Source organism: Nicotiana tomentosiformis, chromosome 4 (assembly GCF_000390325.3).
Source record: "Nicotiana tomentosiformis chromosome 4, ASM39032v3, whole genome shotgun sequence".
Taxonomy (NCBI): Eukaryota; Viridiplantae; Streptophyta; class Magnoliopsida; order Solanales; family Solanaceae; genus Nicotiana; species Nicotiana tomentosiformis.
Window position 1 is genome coordinate 23,920,868 of NC_090815.1, and position 22,654 is coordinate 23,943,521.

A 22,654-nucleotide genomic window follows, 5' to 3' on the forward strand; every position below is an offset into this window, starting at 1 on the left:
AGATTTGGTTACTTGTTTTAACTATTTGTAATTATTTGATGATGAACTCTTATATTTGTGTATGTGGTTCCCATTATCCATTTCAATATAATATGGGTTCACTACATTGGTGCTCTCGTTGCTCATACTCTGTGCCTTTGGACTCTCATGCCATGATCTATACTTCGATCAATACCATACGGGATTTAGTGAAGGAGATGCAAGAGAACAACACTCGTATGATCCGTATGTAGTCAGTGCTGCACGAAATGCAATTAGACTCCACGGAATTCGTTGATGCTCCAGAAATTTCAGATGCTACAGCTTTCGCCTCTGCACTGGACTCAGTTGATATTATTTACCCGAAAAATGGATAGAGTTGAATTTATACGTAGTTCTAAGGGTACGTGGTATAACATGGCACAAATCAGAAAAGCAAGTAGAAATATATTGAGTATTGACTGTATAAAGAATGAAATAAAAACTAAACTGAATGGAAAACAGTTTATGAACAAGCAAGACGAATCAATATACAAAACCCAAAAAAGGATAATCTCTCTATGAATATCAGTATGTTTTTCTCTGTGAATATCAATAATATGGGAGTGTATGAATGCCTTAAAATGATAGATCCCCTTACAAAAATAATAGCCATCCCTCTTATAGTGGAGGGATTCTACTTTGGATATAATTAAAAATACATAGTGGGGAACCTATAATAGATTAGCTTTTCTACAATTTCTGCCAAGATTCTCTCTAGCGGGATTGCAACGGATTTTGTCTGCGAGCTCGATCTTGACTCGAGCTCTCGATCTTGGTTTGAGCTCGATTCTGACTCGAGCTCTCGATCTTGGCTCGAGCTCGATTCTGACTCGAGCTCTCGAATTGATTCGGGGTCAATGTTGGTCGGTCTCTGGATCATAAGCTTGATAGCTTTACTTTGCATCATAGTTTGATTTGGAACCGAGCTTGACAATGATATCGAACTCGACATTGATCAGCCCCACAGATTCGAAGCTTGTTTGTACCATCTTCGGAACCCATCTCGAGGTCTCGCTTCGATCGATTATCTTTCGAAGTCGATCAGTTTAGCAATTTTTTGAATGTGTATACTTACCCTTTCACGTTAGGTCCCCTCGATTTCGTTATTATTAATTTCTGTCGTCAATACCAAATAACCTTGGGCAAGGTCCATCCTTCTTTTTGGTGGATCGTTATCTTGATCTGATACTTTGTGAACAAAATCGAGGGGATGCCGTTCACCCTCAACCATCTTATCCGATTGTACTGTCCTCGACTTTTTCGAGGAGGGTTAATAAAACTTCAGCGTCGGGCTACCAAGGCATGTTCTCGAGCATTGACGAGGACAGGGATCGGGGCTGGATGGGCAAGTTCGTTCGAGTGAGGACTTCAGATCTGATTCCGACCGAAAAGATGCCCTTTTCCGAGGAGTGGAATATGAAACGTAAGTGTGATCCTGCTGTTACTTCCTTCTATTTTGCTCTTTCATTTCTTTTCTCATCGATACTCTTCTTTTTGTGATGCAGTGGTTTCCTGGATGCCCGGAGCAGTTCCCGATCTCAAGAACTGGGTACGAGCTCTTGTTTCGACCTCCACATACGCTGAGCGCTCATGGTGTGATTTGTCAAAGGGTCAGTGGGAGGCCAAAAATCACGGTAAGCCCCTTTCTCGTACTCTTTGATAATTCAACCGAGATGCCTTCCAAATATTTTAATAAAATTTTCCATATGCAGGTTTAGGCAAAGATGCGGTTTTGAGGCCCTTGTCCATTCGAGGAAGAAACTTTGGCCTCTGTCCCAAAGCCGGTGAAGGAAAATAAAAGGAAAAGAGCCTTTGTTCCCGAATATCCAAAACCGAAGAAGAGGATAGCTCGTAAGCCGAACAAGAATGTCATTCCTTTGATCATAGAATCAGTTCTGCATCTAAGGGATGAAGATGAAGAAGAAGAAAACGATGGGTCCGCGCTGGCGGCCCGAACAAAGAGAACAACTGATGCCCCATCGGCAGCTGGATCGATGATGCTTCATGAGGTTCCGCCTCGAGCTGAGGGTATACCGGAGAAAGATTCGGACGGAGTCCCTGAGTTGTCGGAGATCGAAGACGCATCCCGTCGGAGCCAACGGATGGGGGATATGTCTGAAGGGGCCCCTCTTGAATCCCTTCGAACCGAAGAGAATGCTCCAAGTGATTCATTTGGGGCAGCAGCAATCGAAGACTCGCCCACCTTCCCCGCTTTTTCCGCAGGGGTGATTCGGGAAGCCCAAGCTTTGGGGGCCCTCGATCTAGACATGCCTCATGATGGAGAGGATCCTTTTCGCGACCTATTTACCGGTATCGAGGACGTTGCCGGTACTAGTGATGAATCGGATCTTTTTCACGGGGTGCAGCATGCTTTGAATCAGGTAAGCCTTAAAATTATTTTGTTGGTACTACCTTCATGTTTACTTTTCATTTCTTGTTTCTTTGCAGGTTACGGCAGTTCATCGAGAAGCACCTTCTCGGTCCCAAAACGAGCTGCGTCGATACGAGGCCGACCTTCAGCGGGTTACTGAGGAGAGGAACTCCCTAAAACTTCTCTTAGGTCAAAGGGAAGAGGAAATAAAAGACCTCCGAGCTGAGCTGGCCAAGGCTTACCGAGATCAGACCGATCTGTCTGAGCAGGTAATGATACTTTTAAAAGCCTATGGGCTTGATACCGGAATGATGGCTAATTTTTTGGTCTCACAGTTGCAGCAAAAAATTGAGATGATTGGGAAGCTTCGTGAGGAGTTCGACATGATAAAAGCGGAGTCTTTACAGTGGAAAGAAGGTATGGATCGCTTTGCTGTAGAGAAAGAAACTGCTCGAGCCAAGTTATCATCGGCAGAAACCCAACTTCAATGAATAAAGGAAAAAGGCCTAGTTCAAGCGAGAAGAATAGCAGATCTCGAGGCTCGGTTGGCCTCTGTACTTGCCAAGGCCGAAAATTATACCGAAAAGGCAAAGGCCGATGCGAATGCACTCATGGCCGTCTATGGGGCCGATGCTGAAGCTGTCCCTGTCCAAGCAAGAGAGGTAGCCGAGACCACCGATACTCGAGCACATTGGGTCGCTGATCTTGCTAAGTGCCGATCTCTGAGGGAAACCCTCGAGGAGATCCATGCTCGTGGTTTCGACCTCGCTGAAGAGATAAAAAGGGCTAAAGAACTCGAAGCCGATGTTGAAGCCTTGGTTTCTGATGATGACAATGATGATGACGATGGGAGTAAGAGCGGATTCGAGAAGGGGGGGTGGGGGAGGAGCCCGATAGAGAAGAGACCGCTCCTGGGGATGACCAAGAAGCTTAGTCCTTAATTTTTATGCTGTAATCAATCATTTAAACAATTTTGTATATAGAAATATCCCCTTTTTTTGCCGACTTGCTTCTTTTTTGTTTCTGGTCTTGTGAAGACTTTATTCATGCCTTATGAATATTTTCACAAGGATTTAAATAACTTAATCAAATTTGGACTTCGTAGCCTCTATAACCGAGCGAGCGCTTATTCAAACTTGAAGTGATGTAGCCCTTAGGCTTATTAGTTGAGTCAATGATTCGAACTCAAAGTAATGTAGCCCGTAGGCGTAATGGTCGAGTGAGTGTTTGCTCGAACTCGAAATAAAAGTAGCCCGTAGGCTTAGTAGTCGAGTGAATGATTCGAACTCGAAGTAATGTAGCCCGTATGTGTAATGGTCGAGTGAGTGTTTTCTCGAACTCGAAATAAAAGTAGCCCGTAGGCTTAATGGTCGAGTGAATGATTTGAACTCAAAGTAATGTAGCCCGTAGGCGTAATGGTTGAGTGAGTGCTTGCTCGAACTCGAGATAAAAGTAGCCCGTAGGCTTAGTAGTCGAGTGAATGATTCGAACTCGAAGTAATGTAGCCCGTAGGCGTAATAGTCGAGTGAGTGCTTGCTCGAACTTGGAATAAAAGTAGCCCGTAGGCTTAGTATTCGAGTGAATAATTTGAACTCGAAGTAATGTAGCCCATAAGCGTAATGGCCGAGTGAGTGCTTGCTCGAACTCGAAATAAAAGTAGCCCGTAGGCTTAGTAGTCGAGTGAATGATTCGAACTCGAAGTAATGTAGCCCGTAGGCGTAATGGTCGAGTGAGTGCTTGCTCGAACTCAAAATAAAAGTAGCCTGTAGGCTTAATAGTCGAGTGAATGATTCGAACTCGAAGTAATGTAGCCCGTAGGCGTAAAGGTCGAGTGAGTGTTTGCTCGAACTCAAAATAAAAGTAGCCCGTAGGCTTAATGGTCGAGTTTATCTTAATTCTGTTTGCGTAATAAATCTCCAAATAGAGGAATTTTTCTTAGATATAAGATGTCGGTAAAGAGGAGAACTTTCTTTGCAAGTCATTATACATGTGTTTATGTTTCGCGTCTGGGTTCGGGCCAACTACATGAACATGGTTTGTTTTGACCATTTGGCTCGTACAACTTTTCCTGTTGGAACCCCGTTGTTGCAAATAACTTTCTTGCATCAGAACTTGATATATTTGAGGGCTAACCCCCCCCCCCCCTAGTATTTGAGGTCGATTGTAAAGAGGCCTCGGATATTGTTGTAAGTGTAGCACGATCATTGGTTGCCTCATTAAAAACCTTGCCGAAAAACCCATTTGGGATAAAACCGGTCTAAGGGAAAAAGAGTGCAACGCGTGCTTTCAGATCTAAGGCTTTGTATTGAAGGATCCATCTTAGCTCCTGATCGGACTTCTGCAGGGGTCAGTTTTGAAATGTAAATAAATATGGGAGGGGGGAGGGTCGTACCTTAACAGTAGTATCATTTTAGATGTGACACATTCCGATTGCTTGATAGTTGTTTGCCGTTTATAATGCCGAGCTTGTATGATCCCTTTCCGACGTTCTCGAGAACCTGATATGGTCCTTCCCAGTTCGGTCCTAGTTTTCCTTCGTTCGGATTTCGGGTATTGAGGGTGACTTTCCTTAGCACTAAGTCCCCGTGCTTAAAATGGCGGAGCTTAGTTCTTCGATTATAGTATCTTTCGATTCGTCGCTTTTGGGCGGCCAATTGGATGAAAGCAGCTTCTTGTTTTTCGTCTGATAATTCGAGGCTAGTGTTCATAGCCTCGTTATTTGATTCTTCTGTTGTATATCGAAATCTGGCACTGGGTTCGCCGACTTCGACTGGTATAAAGGCTTCGGACCCATATACTAAGGAGAACGGGGTTGCCCCTGTACTAGATTTTGACGTTGTTCGATATGCCCAAAGGATTTCGGGTAGGATTTCTCTCCACTTTCCTTTAGCGTCGTTCAGCCTCTTCTTTAGGTTTTGAATGATAGTTTTATTCGTTGATTCGGCCTGTCCATTCCCGCTGGGGTGATACGGTGTTGATAATATCCTTCTTATTTTGTGATCTTCGAAGAATTTCGTCACTTTGCTGCCAACAAATTGTTTCCCATAGTCACATACTATTTCGGCGGGTATCCCGAATCGACATAAGATATGATCCTAGATAAAGTCTATAACTTCTCTCTCTCTTACTTTCTCGAACACATGTTCTTCAACCCATTTAGAGAAATAGTCAGTCATAAATAAAATAAATTTAGCTTTACCTGGGGTCGATGGCAGAGGGCCGACGATATCCATTCCCCATTTCATGAATGGCCATGGGGGATAGGACTGAGTGAAGTTGCTCTCCGGGTTGAAGGATCATTGGTGCAAACCTTTGAATTTGTCACATTTTTTAACAAATTCCTTTGCATCTTTGCCCATATCGATCCAATAATACCCTACCCTAATTATTTTTCGGACTAATGAATCGGCACCGGAGTGATTCCCACAAGTACCCTCGTGCACCTCACGTAGGATGTAATCGGTATCTCCCGGACCTAAGTATACTGCCAATGGTCCATCGAATGTCCTTCGGTATAGCGTTCCATCCGAAGCCAACATGAATCGAGCAGCTTTGGTTCGTAGAACCCTTGAATCTTTAGGGTCCGATGGGAGCTTTCCGTTCTTTAAATATCCAATATACTTATTTCTCCAATCCCAGGTTAATCTCATAGAATTTATCTTGGTATGACCTTCTTCGATCACGGATCTCAAGAGTTGAACGACAGTCCCCGAGCTCAACTCACCTTCCTCGACCGATGATCCCAAGTTTGCAAGTGCATCAGCCTCGCTGTTTTGCTCTCGTGGAACATGCTGTAAAGTTCATTGTTTAAAATAGTGCAAAGTGACATGTAGTTTATCCAAATACCCTTGCATTCTATCTTCTCGAACTTCGAAGGTTTTGTTTACTTGATTTACCACCAGCAAAGAGTCACACTTGGCTTCAATGACTTCTGCTCCCAAGCTTTTAGCTAGCTCGAGACTTGCAATCATAGCCTCATACTCGGCCTCGTTGTTAGTCAACCTGGTAGTTTTGATAGATTGCCTAATAGTCAACCTAGCTTTAAAACTATGCCTAGCCCGGACCCCTTCACGTTCGAAGCCCCATCCGTAAAAAGGGTCTATACCCCATTGACGTACCCGATTTCAATAGGAGTTCTTTTTCGACTTCGGGTACGAGGGTTGGCGTGAAAATCGGCCACGAAGTCTGTTAAAATTTGAGACTTGATGGCCATACGGGGTTGATATTCGATATCGTACCCACTGAGTTCGACGGCATATTTGGCCAATCGGCCTGATAGTTCAGGCTTGTGCAAAATATTACGAAGCGGGTAAGTGGTTAATACGCATATGGGGTGACATTGAAAGTACGGTCTTAACTTTCTAGAGGCACTTATTAGTGCCAGTGCAAATTTTTCTAGGTGCGGATATCTAGTTTCAGCTTCTCCTAAGGTCCGACTTATATAATAAACGGGAAATTGCGTACCTTGCTCTTCCCGAACTAGGACACCGCTTACTGCGATTTCCGATACTGCCAAATATAAGCAAAGTTTTTCGTCTGTTTTTGTAGTATGAAGTAGCGGTGGGCTTGATAGATATCGTTTTAGTTCCTCTAATGCATGTTGGCATTCCGGGGTCCAAGCGAAATCGTTCTTCTTTTTGAGTAGAGAGAAAAATTTGTGACTTCGATGGTAATGTCTTCGATAGCCTTGATTTTATCGGGGTTAATATCGATTCCCCGATTTGACACCATGAAGCCGAGGAACTTGCCCGAACCGACTACGAAAGCACATTTTTCGGGGTTGAGCTTCATGTTGTATTTCCTCAAAATCTCGAACGTTTCCTGTAAATGGGTCAAATGGTCATCTGCGTGCAGAGACTTAACTAGCATGTTATCAATATAAACTTCTATTGATTTACCTATTTGTTCTTCGAACATTTTATTTACTAGGTGTTGGTAAGTAGCCCCTGTATTTTTTAGCCCGAAGGGCATCACATTGTAACAATATGTTTCATATTTTGTGACAAATAAAGTCTTTTCCTGGTCCTCCGGGTTTATCTGAATTTGATTATACTCGGAATAGGAATCGAGAAAAGTGAGGATCTCGTGACCGACCGTGGCATCGATCATGCGAACGATGTTGGGCAGCAGAAAGAAGTCTTTGGGGCATGCTTTGTTCAAATCCTTATAATCCACACACATTCTAAGTGTGTTCCCTTTTTTAGTCACTACAACTACATTGGCTAACCATTCGGGATATTTCACCTCCCGAATGGATCCTATCTTGAGAAGTTTGGTTACCTCGTCCTTTATGAATGCGTGCTTTACCTCGGACTGGGTCTTCTCTTTTGCTTCACCGGTCTGAACCTAGGGTCCAAACATAGTCGATGCATCGTTATGTCCGGTGGGATCCCTGTTATATATAAATGGGATGAGGCAAAGCAATCAATGTTATCGATAAGAAATTGAATAAGTTTCTTCCTGAGTTCGGGGCTCAACTCCGTTCCCAGATATACCTTTCGTTCGGGCCAGTTCTCGATTAGTGTGACTTGCTCCAGTTCCTCAATCTTTGATGTGGTGGCGTCGGAGTCATCGAGAATCACGAAGGATCGAGGGATCCTCTGATCATCATCTTCTTCGATCCCCTGGTTATTAGGTTGGATCAAAGCCAATGTCTGTGACTGCTATTTAGTATCTCGTTCCCCTTTTGAGTCTGATCCCTTTACTGGCGAAGGCGAGGATATTGGTTTCGCTTCCTCGACGGCGAACATTTCTCTTGCGGCTGGTTGTTCTCCGTACACTATTTTGAATCCTCTCGGTGTTGGGAATTTGAGGACCTGGTGTAGGGTCAAAGGTACAGCTCTCATGTTGTGGATCCATGGCCTTCCGAAAAGGGCGTTGTATCTCATGTCGCCTTCGATCACGTGGAACTTCGTTTCCTGGATGGTTCCGGCCACGTTTATTGGTAGAATTATCTTGCCTATGGTGGTCTCACATGCCATATTGAATCCGTTTAGAACCAGGGTTTCGGGTACGATCTAGTCCTGCAGGCCGAGTTGTTCTACGACCTTCAATCTGATGATGTTGGTTGAGCTACCTGGATCAATTAACACACGCTTAACTTTAGTTTTATTCATGAGTACGGATAATACCAATGCATCTTTATGAGGTTGTATGACTCTTTCTGCATCTTCATCATCGAAGAACAAAGTTCTTATGGGTGTGTAATCTTGAGTTCGAGATCGCTTTTCTCTCACAATCGATGTCTTAGTGCGTTTAAGCACTGGTCCCTGAGGGTTATCGGCGCCGCCGATGATCATGTGAATGATGTGCTGCAGTTCTTCTTGTTCGTTTTTCTTGCCGAAATCCCTGTTTTTAAAATGGTTCTTCGCCTTATCGCTTAAAAAATCCCGAAGGTGCCCTTTGTTGAATAACCGGGCCACTTCCTCTCTTAGTTGCCTGCAATCTTCCGTTCTGTGGCCATTGGTGCTATGATATTCGCACATTTGATTGGGATTCCTCTGGGCAGGATCAGTCTACATGGGTCAAGGCCATTTAGTGCCTTTGATGCGTCCGATAGCCGAAACGATGGCGGATGCATCAATGCTGAAGTTATATTCCGATAACCGAGGTGCTTCCTTAGATCCGGCAGGCCTATCGAACCTACTTTTGTTCATCAGCCCTCGGGACCCTTGACCTCCATCACTTCTTTTGTTATTTTGCCCGAGGTTATGTCTCGATTCACTGACTTTGTGGCTTCTGTTGTACAGATGGTATCGATCCCCGATCGGACCTCGTTCTCGATTAATATCCCTTCGAACAGCGGGTTCAGACCCCAATTGATCATCTTCGACCCTAATTTTTGATTGATACCGATTGTGTACGTCGGCCCATGTGATGGCTAGGTTTTCGATCAGGTTATGCTTTAACCATCATGAAACCGTCGAATTTTGTTCGTTCAAACCTTGAGTGAAAGCCTGAACAGCCCAATCGTCTGTGACTGGTGGAAAGTCCATTCGTTCCTTTTGAAAACGAGATACGAACTCCCTCAGCATCTCGTTATTCTTTTGTCTTACCTTGAAGAGGTCTGATTTCCTTGTTGCGACTTTTATGGCGCCAACATGTGCTTTCACAAAAGAATCTGCTAACATGGTGAACGAGTCTATGGAATTTGGTGGTAGGTTTTCATACCAAATCATTGCCCCCTTTGAGAGGGTCTCTCCGAATTTTTTAAATAACACATATTCGATTTCATCGTCTTCTAAATCATTACCCTTAATGGCACATGTGTAAGAAGTGACGTGCTCGTTGGGATCGGTCGTTCCGTTATATTTGGGAATTTCGGGCATACGAAATATTTTGGGGATTGGTTTCTGGGCTGCGCTCGAGGGAAAAGGTTTTTGCACGAATTTTTTTTGAATCCAACCCTTTCATCATTGGTGGAGCTCCCAGGATCTTATCGACCCTAGAGTTATAAGTTTCTACTTTTTTATCATTGGCTTCGACTCGCTTTGTCAGTTCTTCGAGCAATTTAGCAATTTCGGGAGTAGTCCCTGATTCTTGCTCATTTGACTTCACTATGGTTGGCTCCGTTTTGTGGGTAATTTCTCGAGGTGGACTGGGCTCCGGCTTGCTTTGTAGCTGGGTTTGGCTCTGCAACTGAGCTATTACTGCATATTGGGCTTGCAATATTTCGAAAATCATACGCAAGCTAACGTCATTTTCCTCGATGTTATGGGTATCTCGAGCTGCAAACCGAGTGCCACCATGGATGCTATTCTCGGGTTCAGCATCGAGGTTCGTCTCGATGGCTACATGCGAATTGATATCTATTGGCGCTCTGATTCGAGCTCCAACGGCGTTTACAAGTGGCCTTTCGGTACTGAGTGTCAAGTTATTGTTCTCATCTTGAAGACCGGCTCCGTTGTCGATTGGTGAAGTCATTTGATTGGTAGTTAGTCGTTGCTAATCCGAAATCCAAGATATTTTCGGAACCGAGCGCAAAAACACAACGGTGTGTTTCTTCAGATTCGTATCAAATAACCACTGTTATCCTTAGCCCCACGGTGGACGCCAAACTGTTTACCTGAAAAACGGATAGAGTTAAATTTATACGTAGTTCTAAGGGTACGTGGTATAACATGGTACAAATCAGAAAATCAAGTAGAAATATATTGAGTATTGACTATATAAAGAATGAAATACAAACCAAACTGAATGGAAAACAGTTTATGAACAAGCAAGACGAATTAATATACAAAACCCAAAAAAGGATAATCTCTCTATGAATATCAGTATGTTTTTCTCTGTGAATATCAATAATATGGGAGTGTATGAATGCCTTAAAATGATAGATCCCTTACAGAAATAATAGCCATCCCTCTTATAGTGGAGAGATCTTACTTTGGATATAATTAAAAATACGTAGTGGGGAACCTATGATAGATTAGATTTTCCACAATTTCTGCCAAGATTCTCTCTAGTGGGATTGCAACAGCTTTTGTCTACGAGCTCGATCTTGACTCGAGCTCTCGATCTTGGTTTGAGCTCGATTCTAACTCGAGCTCTCGATCTTGGCTCGAGCTCGATTCTGACTCGAGCTCTCGAATTGATTCGGGGTTAATGTTGGTCGGTTTCTGGATTATAAGCTTGATAGCTTTACTTTGCATCATAGTTTGATTTGGATCCGAGCTTGACAACGATATCGAACTCGACATTAATCAACCCCACGGATTCAAAGCTTGTTTGTACCATCTTCGGAACCCATCTCGATATCTCACTTCGATCGATTATCTTTCGAACTCGATCAGACGTAGGAAGGACGAAATCTGTTTCGACCGTATACAGATACAATCACCAAGGGGGCCAATATTGTGAAATCACATCTCGATTCATAACTTTATGTTCTTGCTGTCGGAGATACAATACCCAAAACAATGGTTCCCGATGGTGTGTCCTATGCTTGTATTTATGTAACACTGCTTCAATCTTCACCTCTATCGTTCTTAGACTGTACCAGCGACAATCGCTCCGATTTGATTGTCGGAAACTCACTCTTGTTAGACAATTCTGAGGCACCTTCTGAGATGTTACAAAATCCCATAGCAGATTCATTACCGGGATATTCTGCAATTCTTGGACATCAGGTGTTCAACACAATGTCCAATAGACACTGCTACTCCAAGTCCTGCGAATTTGTTTGTGCTGCGCTTTGAATTGATTACTCTGACCGATACAATGGTTATTTTTCATTCCAGCTTAAGAAACTCACTGTCTATTACAGCGACATTCAGGGTGTTGCGGAGGTACAAGATGAACTAAAGGAAATTGTTCACTATCTACATGACCCTAAATGTTGCACTAGTCTTAATGGTCCGTTTGCAAAGACATTATTGTTTACTTGTTTCCCTGAAACTGGTAACATATATTGACTAGAACACTAGTTGGAATTGTGACTATGCGTATGCTACTTAATTTTCCATTTGATCTCGGTTCAGATGATGGACACTCACACAACGTCGCCAAAATGTTCGATAATAGTTTTTAATCGGATCTCCCATTAATTGGATGCCCGGCGAGTGAAAGTAAATTGATTGGTTGGTTCTACCTTGTAAAGAGGTTGGCAGCTGGTGAGTGGTTCACAGTCACAGTTCCTGCTTGTGGACTCTTTCATATTGCTTACTCCAATGCCCTAGATATGTTAACGATAGACCTCTGATCTACTTACAGTCAAATATGTCAAGAGGACATGCCCATGGTGCGAAGGTTGGTTGCGACACACTTGGGGAAGTTTGTTGCTATTGTTGCACCTACTTACCTCAAGATTGACATCATGTCAATGTTTGATTATCTTACACATGATGCTAAGATTCGTGTACGTGTAATAGCCCTCGACATTCTATCTACCAGGCTACTATTAGCCCTTGGAGCGAAACCTTATTCTGGAATTTATGAGAAGACTTCAGGCTCATTGAAAGACCAATTGGAAGCTATCATACCAGCACTTGAAAAAGTTTCAGATGCTCCGGTTTCTATTAAAAATCATGAGTTCTTGGAGTATTTAAAAAAGTTCCTGGACTGGAGTGTAAAATAAAGTGAAGCTGTTAGAAATACTGGTAGCTTGATTGGCTGTAGTGTAAATGACCTCGTACTAGCTTTATCAACATATCAAATTCAAGTCGGCAATGGCAAGCAACAAAAGAGGGGAGAGCCTTCTGTGGAGATTAGCGAAGAAGACTGTGTGGACAAGGTTAATGTGATTCTTTAGAATGGACAGCAATATACAAGGGCTCTTTGGTTGGTGCTAATGGTGTATAGTCTGAGGTGTCCGAAATGCATGCACGAATATGCTACAAAGATGAAAGTCCTTTTCAAATTGATTTACACAGGGAACCTAGTACTCGTATTACAGATAACAGAGACACGAATGACATTGAATTCACAGACACTGGACAAAGATTCGAGTATAGTAAGTTATGTCTAGCTTTGTTTGTTAGCATTATGATTGATATACATATGTATGTCAAAAGTAGTTGGCTGGACGACGAGAGAGGTTAATTCAATGACATAATTGGCAGGAACTCGCTCGCCGTGCTTAAAAAAAATTCCACTCAAGTTCTGGCTATTAAATTTGATCTCTTCAAGATTGGCAATTGCTGGCCAAATCTCAGATTTCTCATTCTGTTGGGCCAGAGTGTCACATTGAGATATTGTCCTTTGTGGAAAAAGACCATTTGGAACCTCATTCTACTTGGATACATACAAAGGTTCTATCTGTTGTTGGGCTTCGACAAGATGAAGTCGATGTCGTGGTGTCTGTCATGAAGGTTGAAAAACCTCCTTCAGAGTTATATGCTGATTTTGGTGGATTAGACGCATAGAATCAGGAGATTAAAGAAGCCGTTGAATGTCCTTTGACTCACCCCAAGCTGTCTGAAGACATTGGTATCCAGCCTCTTACATTGATCGTTCTCTATAGAGAGTCTGAAGTTGGAAAAATAATATTTGCAAAGACAGTTGCTCAACCTTACAAATTAGTCCAGCTTCATGCCACAAAAGCTGCTAAGAATGCTAATGTGGTCTTGTCCGGTGTTTCCAAATTTGAAGTTATTGGCATCAAGTGCTAGAAAAGTTATCTTTGGCATATGTGAAAATGATGATATAATTAAGATAAGTGAAGAGGAGAATTACTTTTTGGCACAAGGAGAAGATTCACATTATAACGTTGTTGTTCCTAAGTTGTGCCGTCCAAATCTAAGGTTACTTCTTGTCATAAAAGGCCGTGAAGTTTGTTTCCATTATACCAAGGAATTATGTGGACGAGTTAAGGTTTTATAGCTGGATTCTGTGGACACCTTAAGTGTTGGAGATGCTTTTGTAGCTAGAAGATTGTTACAATTAGCATATGATATCTCTCTGCACCAGGATGACAACAAACTAAAAGAGGCCCTCAAGTTTAACTTTTTGTTTGATGCGCTCAAGAAATTTCATCATGTACTTTGTTTATTCAAGTGTCGTTTCTTGAATAAATTTCCATCGGATGCACCAGTAAAGATTTTGGAAGACTTTAGCAGCATTGAGGAGGCAAATCAACTTATCATTGGCACATTTGATGTTACGCACAAATCAAGTGAAAAGAGAGTTCACAATGCTAATGTCGCTTTGGATTCCTTGTTGAATGTTATCATTGTCATGCAGATATTTCTATATTTCCTCCGTTGGATTGACCAGGAAGGCAATGCTGACATTTCTCTTGTTGCAACAACTCTCGACAAATGTTTGAGTCTTGACAAATTCAGTTGTACTGTTTCGCAGCTTGACACTACTGAGATACTCACATTGATCCACTCGAACCTTGAGGACAAGGTTCCACTCGAACCTTGAGGACAAGGTTCTTTTTGAGGGCGGAGGAATTGTTATGAATCAAAATAACCAAAATACTAAGGCTGAGGGCATATTTAGGAACATAGAAAATTACATTTGGGACCCGGGTTAGATGGAGCATATACCTATATATACAATAGGAAACATTCTATTAGGCTTAAGTTATGAACTTGGTTTATTTTATTTTACTTAGTTTCTTATATGATAGATCTGGAACCTCCCTCCCTTCTCCCTTTTTTTATTTCTTATTCTTATGGAAGATTTGTTTACTTGTTTTAAGCATTTATAATTATTTGAATATGAACTCTTATATTTGCGTATGCGTGGTTCCCATTATCCATTTCAATATAATATGGGTTCACTACAACTTCGCTTGGCTTGTCTTGGTTTGCTTTGCTTGGCTTGACTTTATTTGGCTTGGCTAGGCTTGGCTTGGTTTAGTAACTTAATTTGAGTTCATTTGGTTGGCTTTTGACTGGATATTAAAAAAAATGGGTAGGGGGCAAACTATGTAGGCTGATAAATGTTTTGTCCCGCCTGAGTATTTGTTAAAGACCCCCTTTATAAATTGATACCTGCGACTTGTGCTGTGGCTAAATTACCCTCCCACTAATATTGTTCGTAACATCAATTACAAAACTTATTTTTGTATTTGGTATTGGAGAGCTCATAGTATAACTTACTTGATATTGAAACGTAGTAATTATTTATTTTATTCTAATAACTCGTTGATTAGGCCAGTCACGGAGCCACAAATGGTGTGAAAATGAACTAAATCGGTTGCTATTCCAAGTAGGGCTTCAACTTGACAACTATTTTACTGTATCTATTTCGTGCTTCCGAGAAAATCGTAGTAATGCAATTAGTTGGTTAGATGAATTTTTATTTTGGTGGTGAGTCTTGTAATCCCATTCCCTATCCCCCACCCCCACCCCCACCCCCACCTATATTTAATAAAATTTAGAAAAAGAAAATCCATGCTTCTAATAACCAATATCTTATTAGTTTGTTTATCAGTTTAGCATATCTATAAATCGATAATCGATATGTCGAACTAATAATATTCGCAACCGAACAGAATCGCCCGATACTTACCCCTATTTGAATCCGAAAGTGAGCACTTGAATTCTCCAAATAACTAAAAAGCGTAGCATACCTCAAAAAAAAAGGGAAAGGAAACTAAATACGCATAGTTGTTTCTTAAGCCATCTCCAACCCTCCCCCATTTCCCCATAATGGGGGAAATTTTTGTCATAATGAAGCCCCAAGCCCCCTCCATTTTTGCCCCAAAAATGGGGGATGAATAGTATTCCTCCAAATATGAGGGTACACTATTCATCTCCCCCATTACTATTCATGCATATTTTATTATTATTTTATTATTTAACTCTTTTAATTTATCTCTTTTTATATATCTAATTATGTTTATGTAATATCTTTATAATATTAATTTTACATCTTAACTTTGGCGTGTAATTTTGATAAATTAATTTTTGTGCATTTATTATTTTTATGTAAAATTGTAAGTTAATTTTATTATAAGTTATAATTGTACAAAAAATATATAATCATCTCAAAAAATGAATGGTGCAAATATAAAATATTAGATGTTGCTAAAATTGAAAGGTGCGAATATAAAATATTAGATATTGCTAAAATTAAAAAGTAAAAATTGAAAATACATTAAAATTGAAAATACATTAAATTAAAATACATAAAAAATAAAACTATGGTAAATAGCATAATAACTTAGTAGGGAGGTATGTCATTTCCAGATACACCAAAATCATTATAGTATTGAATGAATGGGGCCGAGGATTGTTGTGGTTGTGAGTGTGGATATTGTTGACTTCTTTTATACATTATTCGTTATTGTTCTTGTCGCATAAATTCACAACGAGTCGGATCGACAATAGAATCCACATCCATCATTAAAACTTTATTTTCTTCTTTCATTTCTTTTACTCTTAGTTTTTCTTTTTGAACAGCCAAAACTTCTTTTTTTGCCTCGGTTGCATTATTTATCGCCTCAACCATCCAATTATTTTCTGATTGGATTGTCTTCATATAATCTTCGTCAATTTTTCTATTTATTTTTGCTTTCTTCACCCCACTAGGCCGTTGTGATGATGTGGAATCACCTCCAACATCCTCATTTAAATTTAATGAAAATGATTATAAGTTAGGAGAATAATAGAGGTTGAAGTTGAATATTTATGTAGTATTACGTAATATGTATTTAATTAATCTTGTATCACAATGATTTTACTTTTATTTAAATTATTAGTTAATCTATAATAATTGCTTACAAATTATATTATTTAAAATTTTATGGAATTATTTTAATGGAAATTACAAATTAATGAAAATAAAAGATGGAATTTGTTTAATGGAATTTAAAAAATAAAAATTGAAATGAAAGATAATAATATAATATAGAAGAGAGAGAGAAGAATATAAAAAGAATATTTTCTTTTGGGGAAAAAAATGGGGGAATGGTTGGAGTAAGTTGTCCTCAAAATGGGGGTAAAGGTTGGAGATGTCCTTAAGGGTAAAAATTGTAGCACATCAACAAATTCTTCTTCTTACTCCACAGAGAAAAGGACAACAACCGGTATAACCAAAATTTTAATAAAGAAGAAGTATGGTTGGTTCTTTATAATGAAATACATACCGAAAGTTATAAAAAGTGTACATAGGAATTACATTGATATGCTAATAATTCAAATAATTAGAAATGCCAATATGCTAAGAATTCTCTAAATCCAATTCAAATATGCTAAGAAATCTCTTCACATATATTAGAAATGCCAATATGCTAAGAATTCTCTAAATCCAATTCAAATATGCTAAGAATTCTCTTCACATATATGCCAATATGCTAAGAATTCTCTAACAAATACAAATAATTACCTTTCCAATTTTCATCAAACACCATAATATTCATAAAATGGAATTTCATTAATATGCTAAGATCCTCTGATCCCATTTGATCATCATTCATTACTTGAAATTATAAATAAAAAAAAATAATAACGAAAAGATATTAAAAATAAAGGGTAAAAGAACACCTAAAATCCTCCTTTTTCCTTTTGTTCTAATCAGAGTTTGAAACCCTATTTCTTGAATTAACAATAGTAGTATGAAATTAAGAACACATAGAAAAGAACCTAAATTTACATAATCCTGGCATCCGTTACGTCAAAGCGAGAACCTTTTACCATCATAACCTTAAACTCCTCGAAGTTGATCATCCCATCGCCGTCGCAATCCACGCCGCTAATCATTTTCCGGCATTCCGCCAAAGAGCAATCCTCTCCGAGGCTACGGAGAACGGTTTGCAGCTCCTCGGCGGAGATGGAGCCGTTCTTGTCCATGTCAAACACCGAGAATGCGTCCTTAAGGTTTTCCAGTACCTTAAAAACAAAGAACAATGAGAGATATTACAATATATTTTTTTATTTAGACTAATTTTCTATTTCGTTTATATTTGCAATTATCGAAAACAACCTTTCTATCCTCATAAGCTAGCGGTAAGGTCTGCGTACACATTATCCTCTTTAGACCTCATTTATGGAATTATAGTGAGTGTTGTTGTTGTATATTTGCAATTAGAGGATTCTTATTTGTCTCTTAGGGAAGTTATGTTGATGCTCGGCACTTAAAATTTAAGGACATTTTGACAGATATGTTAAATATAACATAAACACCAAAAAACATTCTTAAACCAAACTACTACTCCCCAATAAACGACAACAGTTCTCTACCTCGAAATCTCTTTTCACAAGATTCAAAATTGGAATCTTCCCTCTTATTAGTTGGGACAGAGAGTTATGTTGATTCTCATTTTTTCACCGTCTTAATGACGGTAAAATCAGAATTTTCACTAAATGAGGTCAAAATATAATAAAATAAACCCACAACAAAAATTAAGAGAAATCTATAAATATTATATATACATTAAAAGAATTTACCTAGCTACGAAAGGTATCAAGTGACACCCTTGAATTCACTGACCTTGAGTTCTCGCTTTAAGAGTAGATACACAAGAAATTAACTTTGAAAATTATACATGATAAGCCTTTTACGTCGCCCTTACTTAGAAGGAGTGGGATAGAGCCTGGCTATGCGACTAATCAATTATATGATTCTCTAATTCATTTCATTTTATATTGTGGTGTATGCACGAAATTTACGATATAAAAAAAAAAATTTGCATTATACTAAAAGATTCTTAGTATTTTTTTAATCTTAAACTTGTCATGACGTTTATGTGGCAAAAAGAAGATGTTGCTAATGATAAAATAAACATTTAAAGTTAAAAGTTTTCAGAATGTGTCTCGATTTCTAAACAAGTTAAAAATGTAAATTTAAACACATCATTATTTATCATGTGGAGATCTTAAAAACCACAAATTAAAAAAATGTAAAGATCAAACAGTTCAATTTTATAAATATGTGTCTTTTTTGTAACGGATAAAAAATGCCAAACAAATTACTAGTATGGAAAAAATGTAACAGTAATAATATTCGGCTGACCTCATCGGAATCGATATCCTTTGTATTAAGCTCAATGAATTCCTGCAAATCAATGAATCCATCGCCGTCGGCGTCAACTTCACGGATCATGTTGAGCAGCTCCTCCTCCGTCGCGGCGTTGCCGAGGCTGGCCATTATCGACCCTAGCTCCGACGAGCAGATTTTCCCGTCGCCATTCACGTCGAATTTCTTGAACACCTGTTCTAATTCCTCTTCGATTCTAGCACGTGAATTAATCGACGATGACCTCGAAATCACTGGCGTTGGATCGTTGTAATTCGCTTTCGCTACGCGCTTTTTCTTGATTTTGAACAGAGATTTCAATCCCATATCAAGATTGAATTTGAATAAACCAAAGAATTGAATGAATGAAAAAAGAAATTTCCAATAAAGAGAAGAAAAGGGTACGATGAGAATGAGGAAAAATGAGTTTGTGGGATTTTTTTTTTAAAGAAGATTAAATAGAAAATTGAGAGAGATAATTAGGGATCTAAAAAGAATCTTTCAAATTTATGTTTGTTTTAGAGACCTTTTAGAATTAGAAGTTGAGATTTTAGTGAATGTTTTTGGTATATTACGAACGTTACGTGCATGCACGACAAGGACTACGTTGTCCGTACAATACGGACAAAAAATATGGATTGACTGTAATTTAAAGGCTAGGACAAGTGGAACATAATCCCATTTTTTCAACTATTTAAAGGAAAATATTATTTTTTGATTTCTTATTTATTACCTAATGATTTTATATTGATTTATTTATCTAGACTTTAATATATTGTTTAAAGAAGTAATTTAGATTGACTTTCTTAACATATAAATTCATTGTGGTAAATCAAATTGATAAAGTTTTGTTAAAAATTTATCTGTAAAGATACATGAATATTATTTTAACTGATTTCTTAAAATACGGGATTAGAGGATGAGATCTATTTCTAGAAAGAAAAAAATAAGAGAGAGGATGAGATATATCTCACTTATTTCGATATTGTGACAAATTAACCTTTTGTAGTTTTACTTCCTGAACCGTACCCTTAACCATTTATGCTTTCAATCCATGCTTTCGTTTACACTCCAAATTTTCGATTTTTTGAGCAAAGAATCACACCACCAACCCCCCCCCCCCCCCCCCCCCTCAAAAAAAAAAAACATCTGTATATCCAATAACCTGAAGACAATTGCGGAAGTGAATTGAGTCATTTCATAATTCAGGATTATAAAAATGAAAGAAAATAATATCATTAAATAATTTCTAAATTTGCCTCCAAACTTATCTTATCTAGCCCACCTATCCAATTTGGAACAGTACTGGGTGGTACTCATCATTTTAGAGATTTTAACATTGTAGGTCACTAACAAAGAAAGTATTTATATCAATATTATTATCTTTCAATTATTTCAATAATAGCAGATTTTATAACAAATGTAGCATATTCAACCAAAATACTGTTTCTCTTTAATAGTACGTAACTGATAACTCATTTATCTCTCTTCCACAAAATTAGGGATTGCTTTTATTATCTTGTTCCTCTTCTCAAAGCAAAAAAATAAAATCATCTATTTTCATTTCTTGTCCTCTTATACTGTATTGTTTTTTTCACCTTTTTTTTTTTAATCATTTCTGTCTTCTCTTATTTGGGGAAAGGGGAAATAGATCAGGTTGCTTTAGTGATTGAATCAAAGAATTATCAAGTGATGACATACTTACGATTAATGTTGATCTTTATCGTTATATTTATGTTTTAAATAAAGATAACATTCACATATTTATAGTATAGTTATGGGATAAATATGTTAATGGCAAGTAGTTTTTGTGAAAAATTTTTGTTACACATAAAATATATAATTGAAGTATATGGTCTAAATTGTTTTATATCTAACACATACCCTATAGAAGTATGGTATAAATATGTGTTTAGGGAAATATGTTTTCTTTGTGTGTGTATATATATATAGGGAAATATTTTTTCTTGGTGTGTGTGTGTATATATATATATATATATATGAAGTAGCCTTCACCCGATGAATCATGACACCATAAATATATAATTATTATCCCATGTATAACATTAGAAATTAACTTATATAAAAACATATCTAAAAGCAAATCCCATTAGAATACTAGTATAATACCATATATTATTATTATACCAAAGTTAAACCATATATATAATTTGCAAATACTTTACATAACACATTTGAACATCAAAATATCATTATTATACTACCATTATACAATATATAAAACTTTCATATCATTTTCATAAACACATCTGAAACTCTAGAATACATTATTATATAACTATTAAACATTGTATATTTGTTATTAAAAAAATACACATCATATCAAACTATGCATTAAATATGTATATTGCAACTTTTCAACTATTTAAGAAGAAAGTAATCGTTTTTTTTTAATGTGTTTTGACTATACACAGGCACTATATCTGATAGATACAATAAAAAGGGAAGAAAGTTATGGTATCTAATTTTTAGGAGAAAGATTTAGGAAAAACGTTATGGGAGCTAGTTTTTAGGGGGAAAAGTTATGGCTGGGCGAAAAAGTAGGAAAGAGTTGTTTAGGATGTTGCGGAATGCAAATATGTAGCTGTCACATTTGTTAATTAAGTCATACTTCTAAGCTTTTGTAATTTTTTTTTAAATATTGCACAATTATGTTTTTTATTCGAAATTTGTCTTGATTTTTTTTCATATTTGAATTTTATTTTTTTTGAAGGAAGAAAAAATAGTTTATCATAATTGATTTTATTTTTCCTAAAAGGAAAATATAGATCTTTTTCATATTTAACAGATTCATTTCTTGGAGGAAAATATAGACCTCTATAAATTGAGGATCTCTTTTCATACCCAAAACAAAAATACCATCCACAACCGTTCCATTTTCTGTGCCATTTTCTTTTGATTTATGTCAAAACGACAGATATCACTTTTTTTTTAAAAATTATCTTAGTTTTTTATTTTATCCTTATTGACATGATTATTATATAAATGCTACTAATTTTTCGCTAAGAGAAAGAATAGAAAATAACGTGTGAAACTCGTGTCCTAGGTTTTTAGTAGAACTTTGTCTAATATTTTAGGGCTTTGAATTAAACTATTCAAATATTCTTATTAGTAAATAAAGTTTTTTATTACAAGATCCAAGATAATATATTGCAAACACATGACTAACATTTTATTAACTTGAAATAATCATAGCAATATAAATAAATTCTAAATATCTAACTTCGGAGTATTGGGAATATATTGTGTACAACTTGTTGATTAGCGTGATTGCATTTTGGTTAAATATGCTATGTTGGTCATTTCCTGACACTTAAGTCCTTCCTTCCCTAACCTCTTTGTTAATAACTAATTGTTGAAGAGTGTGTATAGTACAATGTGATGAAAGTTAATTTCCGTTGATAGATTAATACAGTAATGTGCTGCAAAATAACAAAGAATTTTAGTGTCATTGCAATTGTGATGTAAAGTTGAGCGGGTACACCAAGATTAAAGAATATCAATTTAGAGAATGAAATAAAATACATAATTTCAATTTTTTATTGATTGCTTTATTTATTCTTAAATTTTCTTAGGCCTAGTCACCACCGGAGAGGAAATTAGTTGAACAAAAGAGGTTTTACCTTTTCCTTGCTATTTTACTTGTTCAACATTTGGTTGTATTTCTTATTATTTTTAATTTATAATTTCTGTTCGTTTTTTGGCAGATTTAACGATAGCATAATGGCTCCTATTATATGAGTGAAGATTTTGAGATTATTGACATTGGAAGAGGGCATATTTTTAAGTGCTTGGATTTTATTTTATTTTTCTTGTTAATTTGAAGGAATGCCTGAT

General features: G+C 37.8%; 2 protein-coding genes across 2 annotated transcripts; one reads left to right on the plus strand and one right to left on the minus strand.

Moving 5' to 3' along the window:
* Window positions 1-2,288: 2,288 nt before the first annotated feature.
* Window positions 2,289-2,883, plus strand: LOC138909377 (uncharacterized). Its single transcript, XM_070200572.1, has 3 exons — window positions 2,289-2,402; window positions 2,470-2,661; window positions 2,728-2,883. Exons 1-3 carry the CDS (start codon window positions 2,289-2,291, stop codon window positions 2,881-2,883), a joined length of 462 nt encoding a protein of 153 aa, XP_070056673.1.
* A 14,313-nt stretch (window positions 2,884-17,196) lies between these two features.
* LOC104102323 (probable calcium-binding protein CML25) lies at window positions 17,197-19,368 on the minus strand. Its single transcript, XM_009610004.4, has 2 exons — window positions 18,794-19,368; window positions 17,197-17,670 (listed from the first exon to the last, which is right to left on the minus strand). Exons 1-2 carry the CDS (start codon window positions 19,121-19,123, stop codon window positions 17,431-17,433), a joined length of 570 nt encoding a protein of 189 aa, XP_009608299.1. The 5' UTR covers window positions 19,124-19,368; the 3' UTR covers window positions 17,197-17,430.
* Between the last annotated feature and the right edge of the window lie 3,286 nt (window positions 19,369-22,654).

Excerpts from the sequence above, each read along its gene's own strand:
- LOC138909377 (XM_070200572.1), top strand. The coding sequence starts at position 2,289 with ATGCCTCATGATGGAGAGGATCCTTTTCGCGACCTATTTACCGGTATC. Across the intron at positions 2,403-2,469 it reads TGCAGCATGCTTTGAATCAG|GTTACGGCAGTTCATCGAGA; the intron begins GTAAGCCTTAAA and ends GTTTCTTTGCAG. Across the intron at positions 2,662-2,727 it reads AGACCGATCTGTCTGAGCAG|TTGCAGCAAAAAATTGAGAT; the intron begins GTAATGATACTT and ends TTGGTCTCACAG.
- LOC104102323 (XM_009610004.4), bottom strand. The coding sequence starts at position 19,123 with ATGGGATTGAAATCTCTGTTCAAAATCAAGAAAAAGCGCGTAGCGAAA. Across the intron at positions 17,671-18,793 it reads AGGATATCGATTCCGATGAG|GTACTGGAAAACCTTAAGGA; the intron begins GTCAGCCGAATA and ends TTTGTTTTTAAG.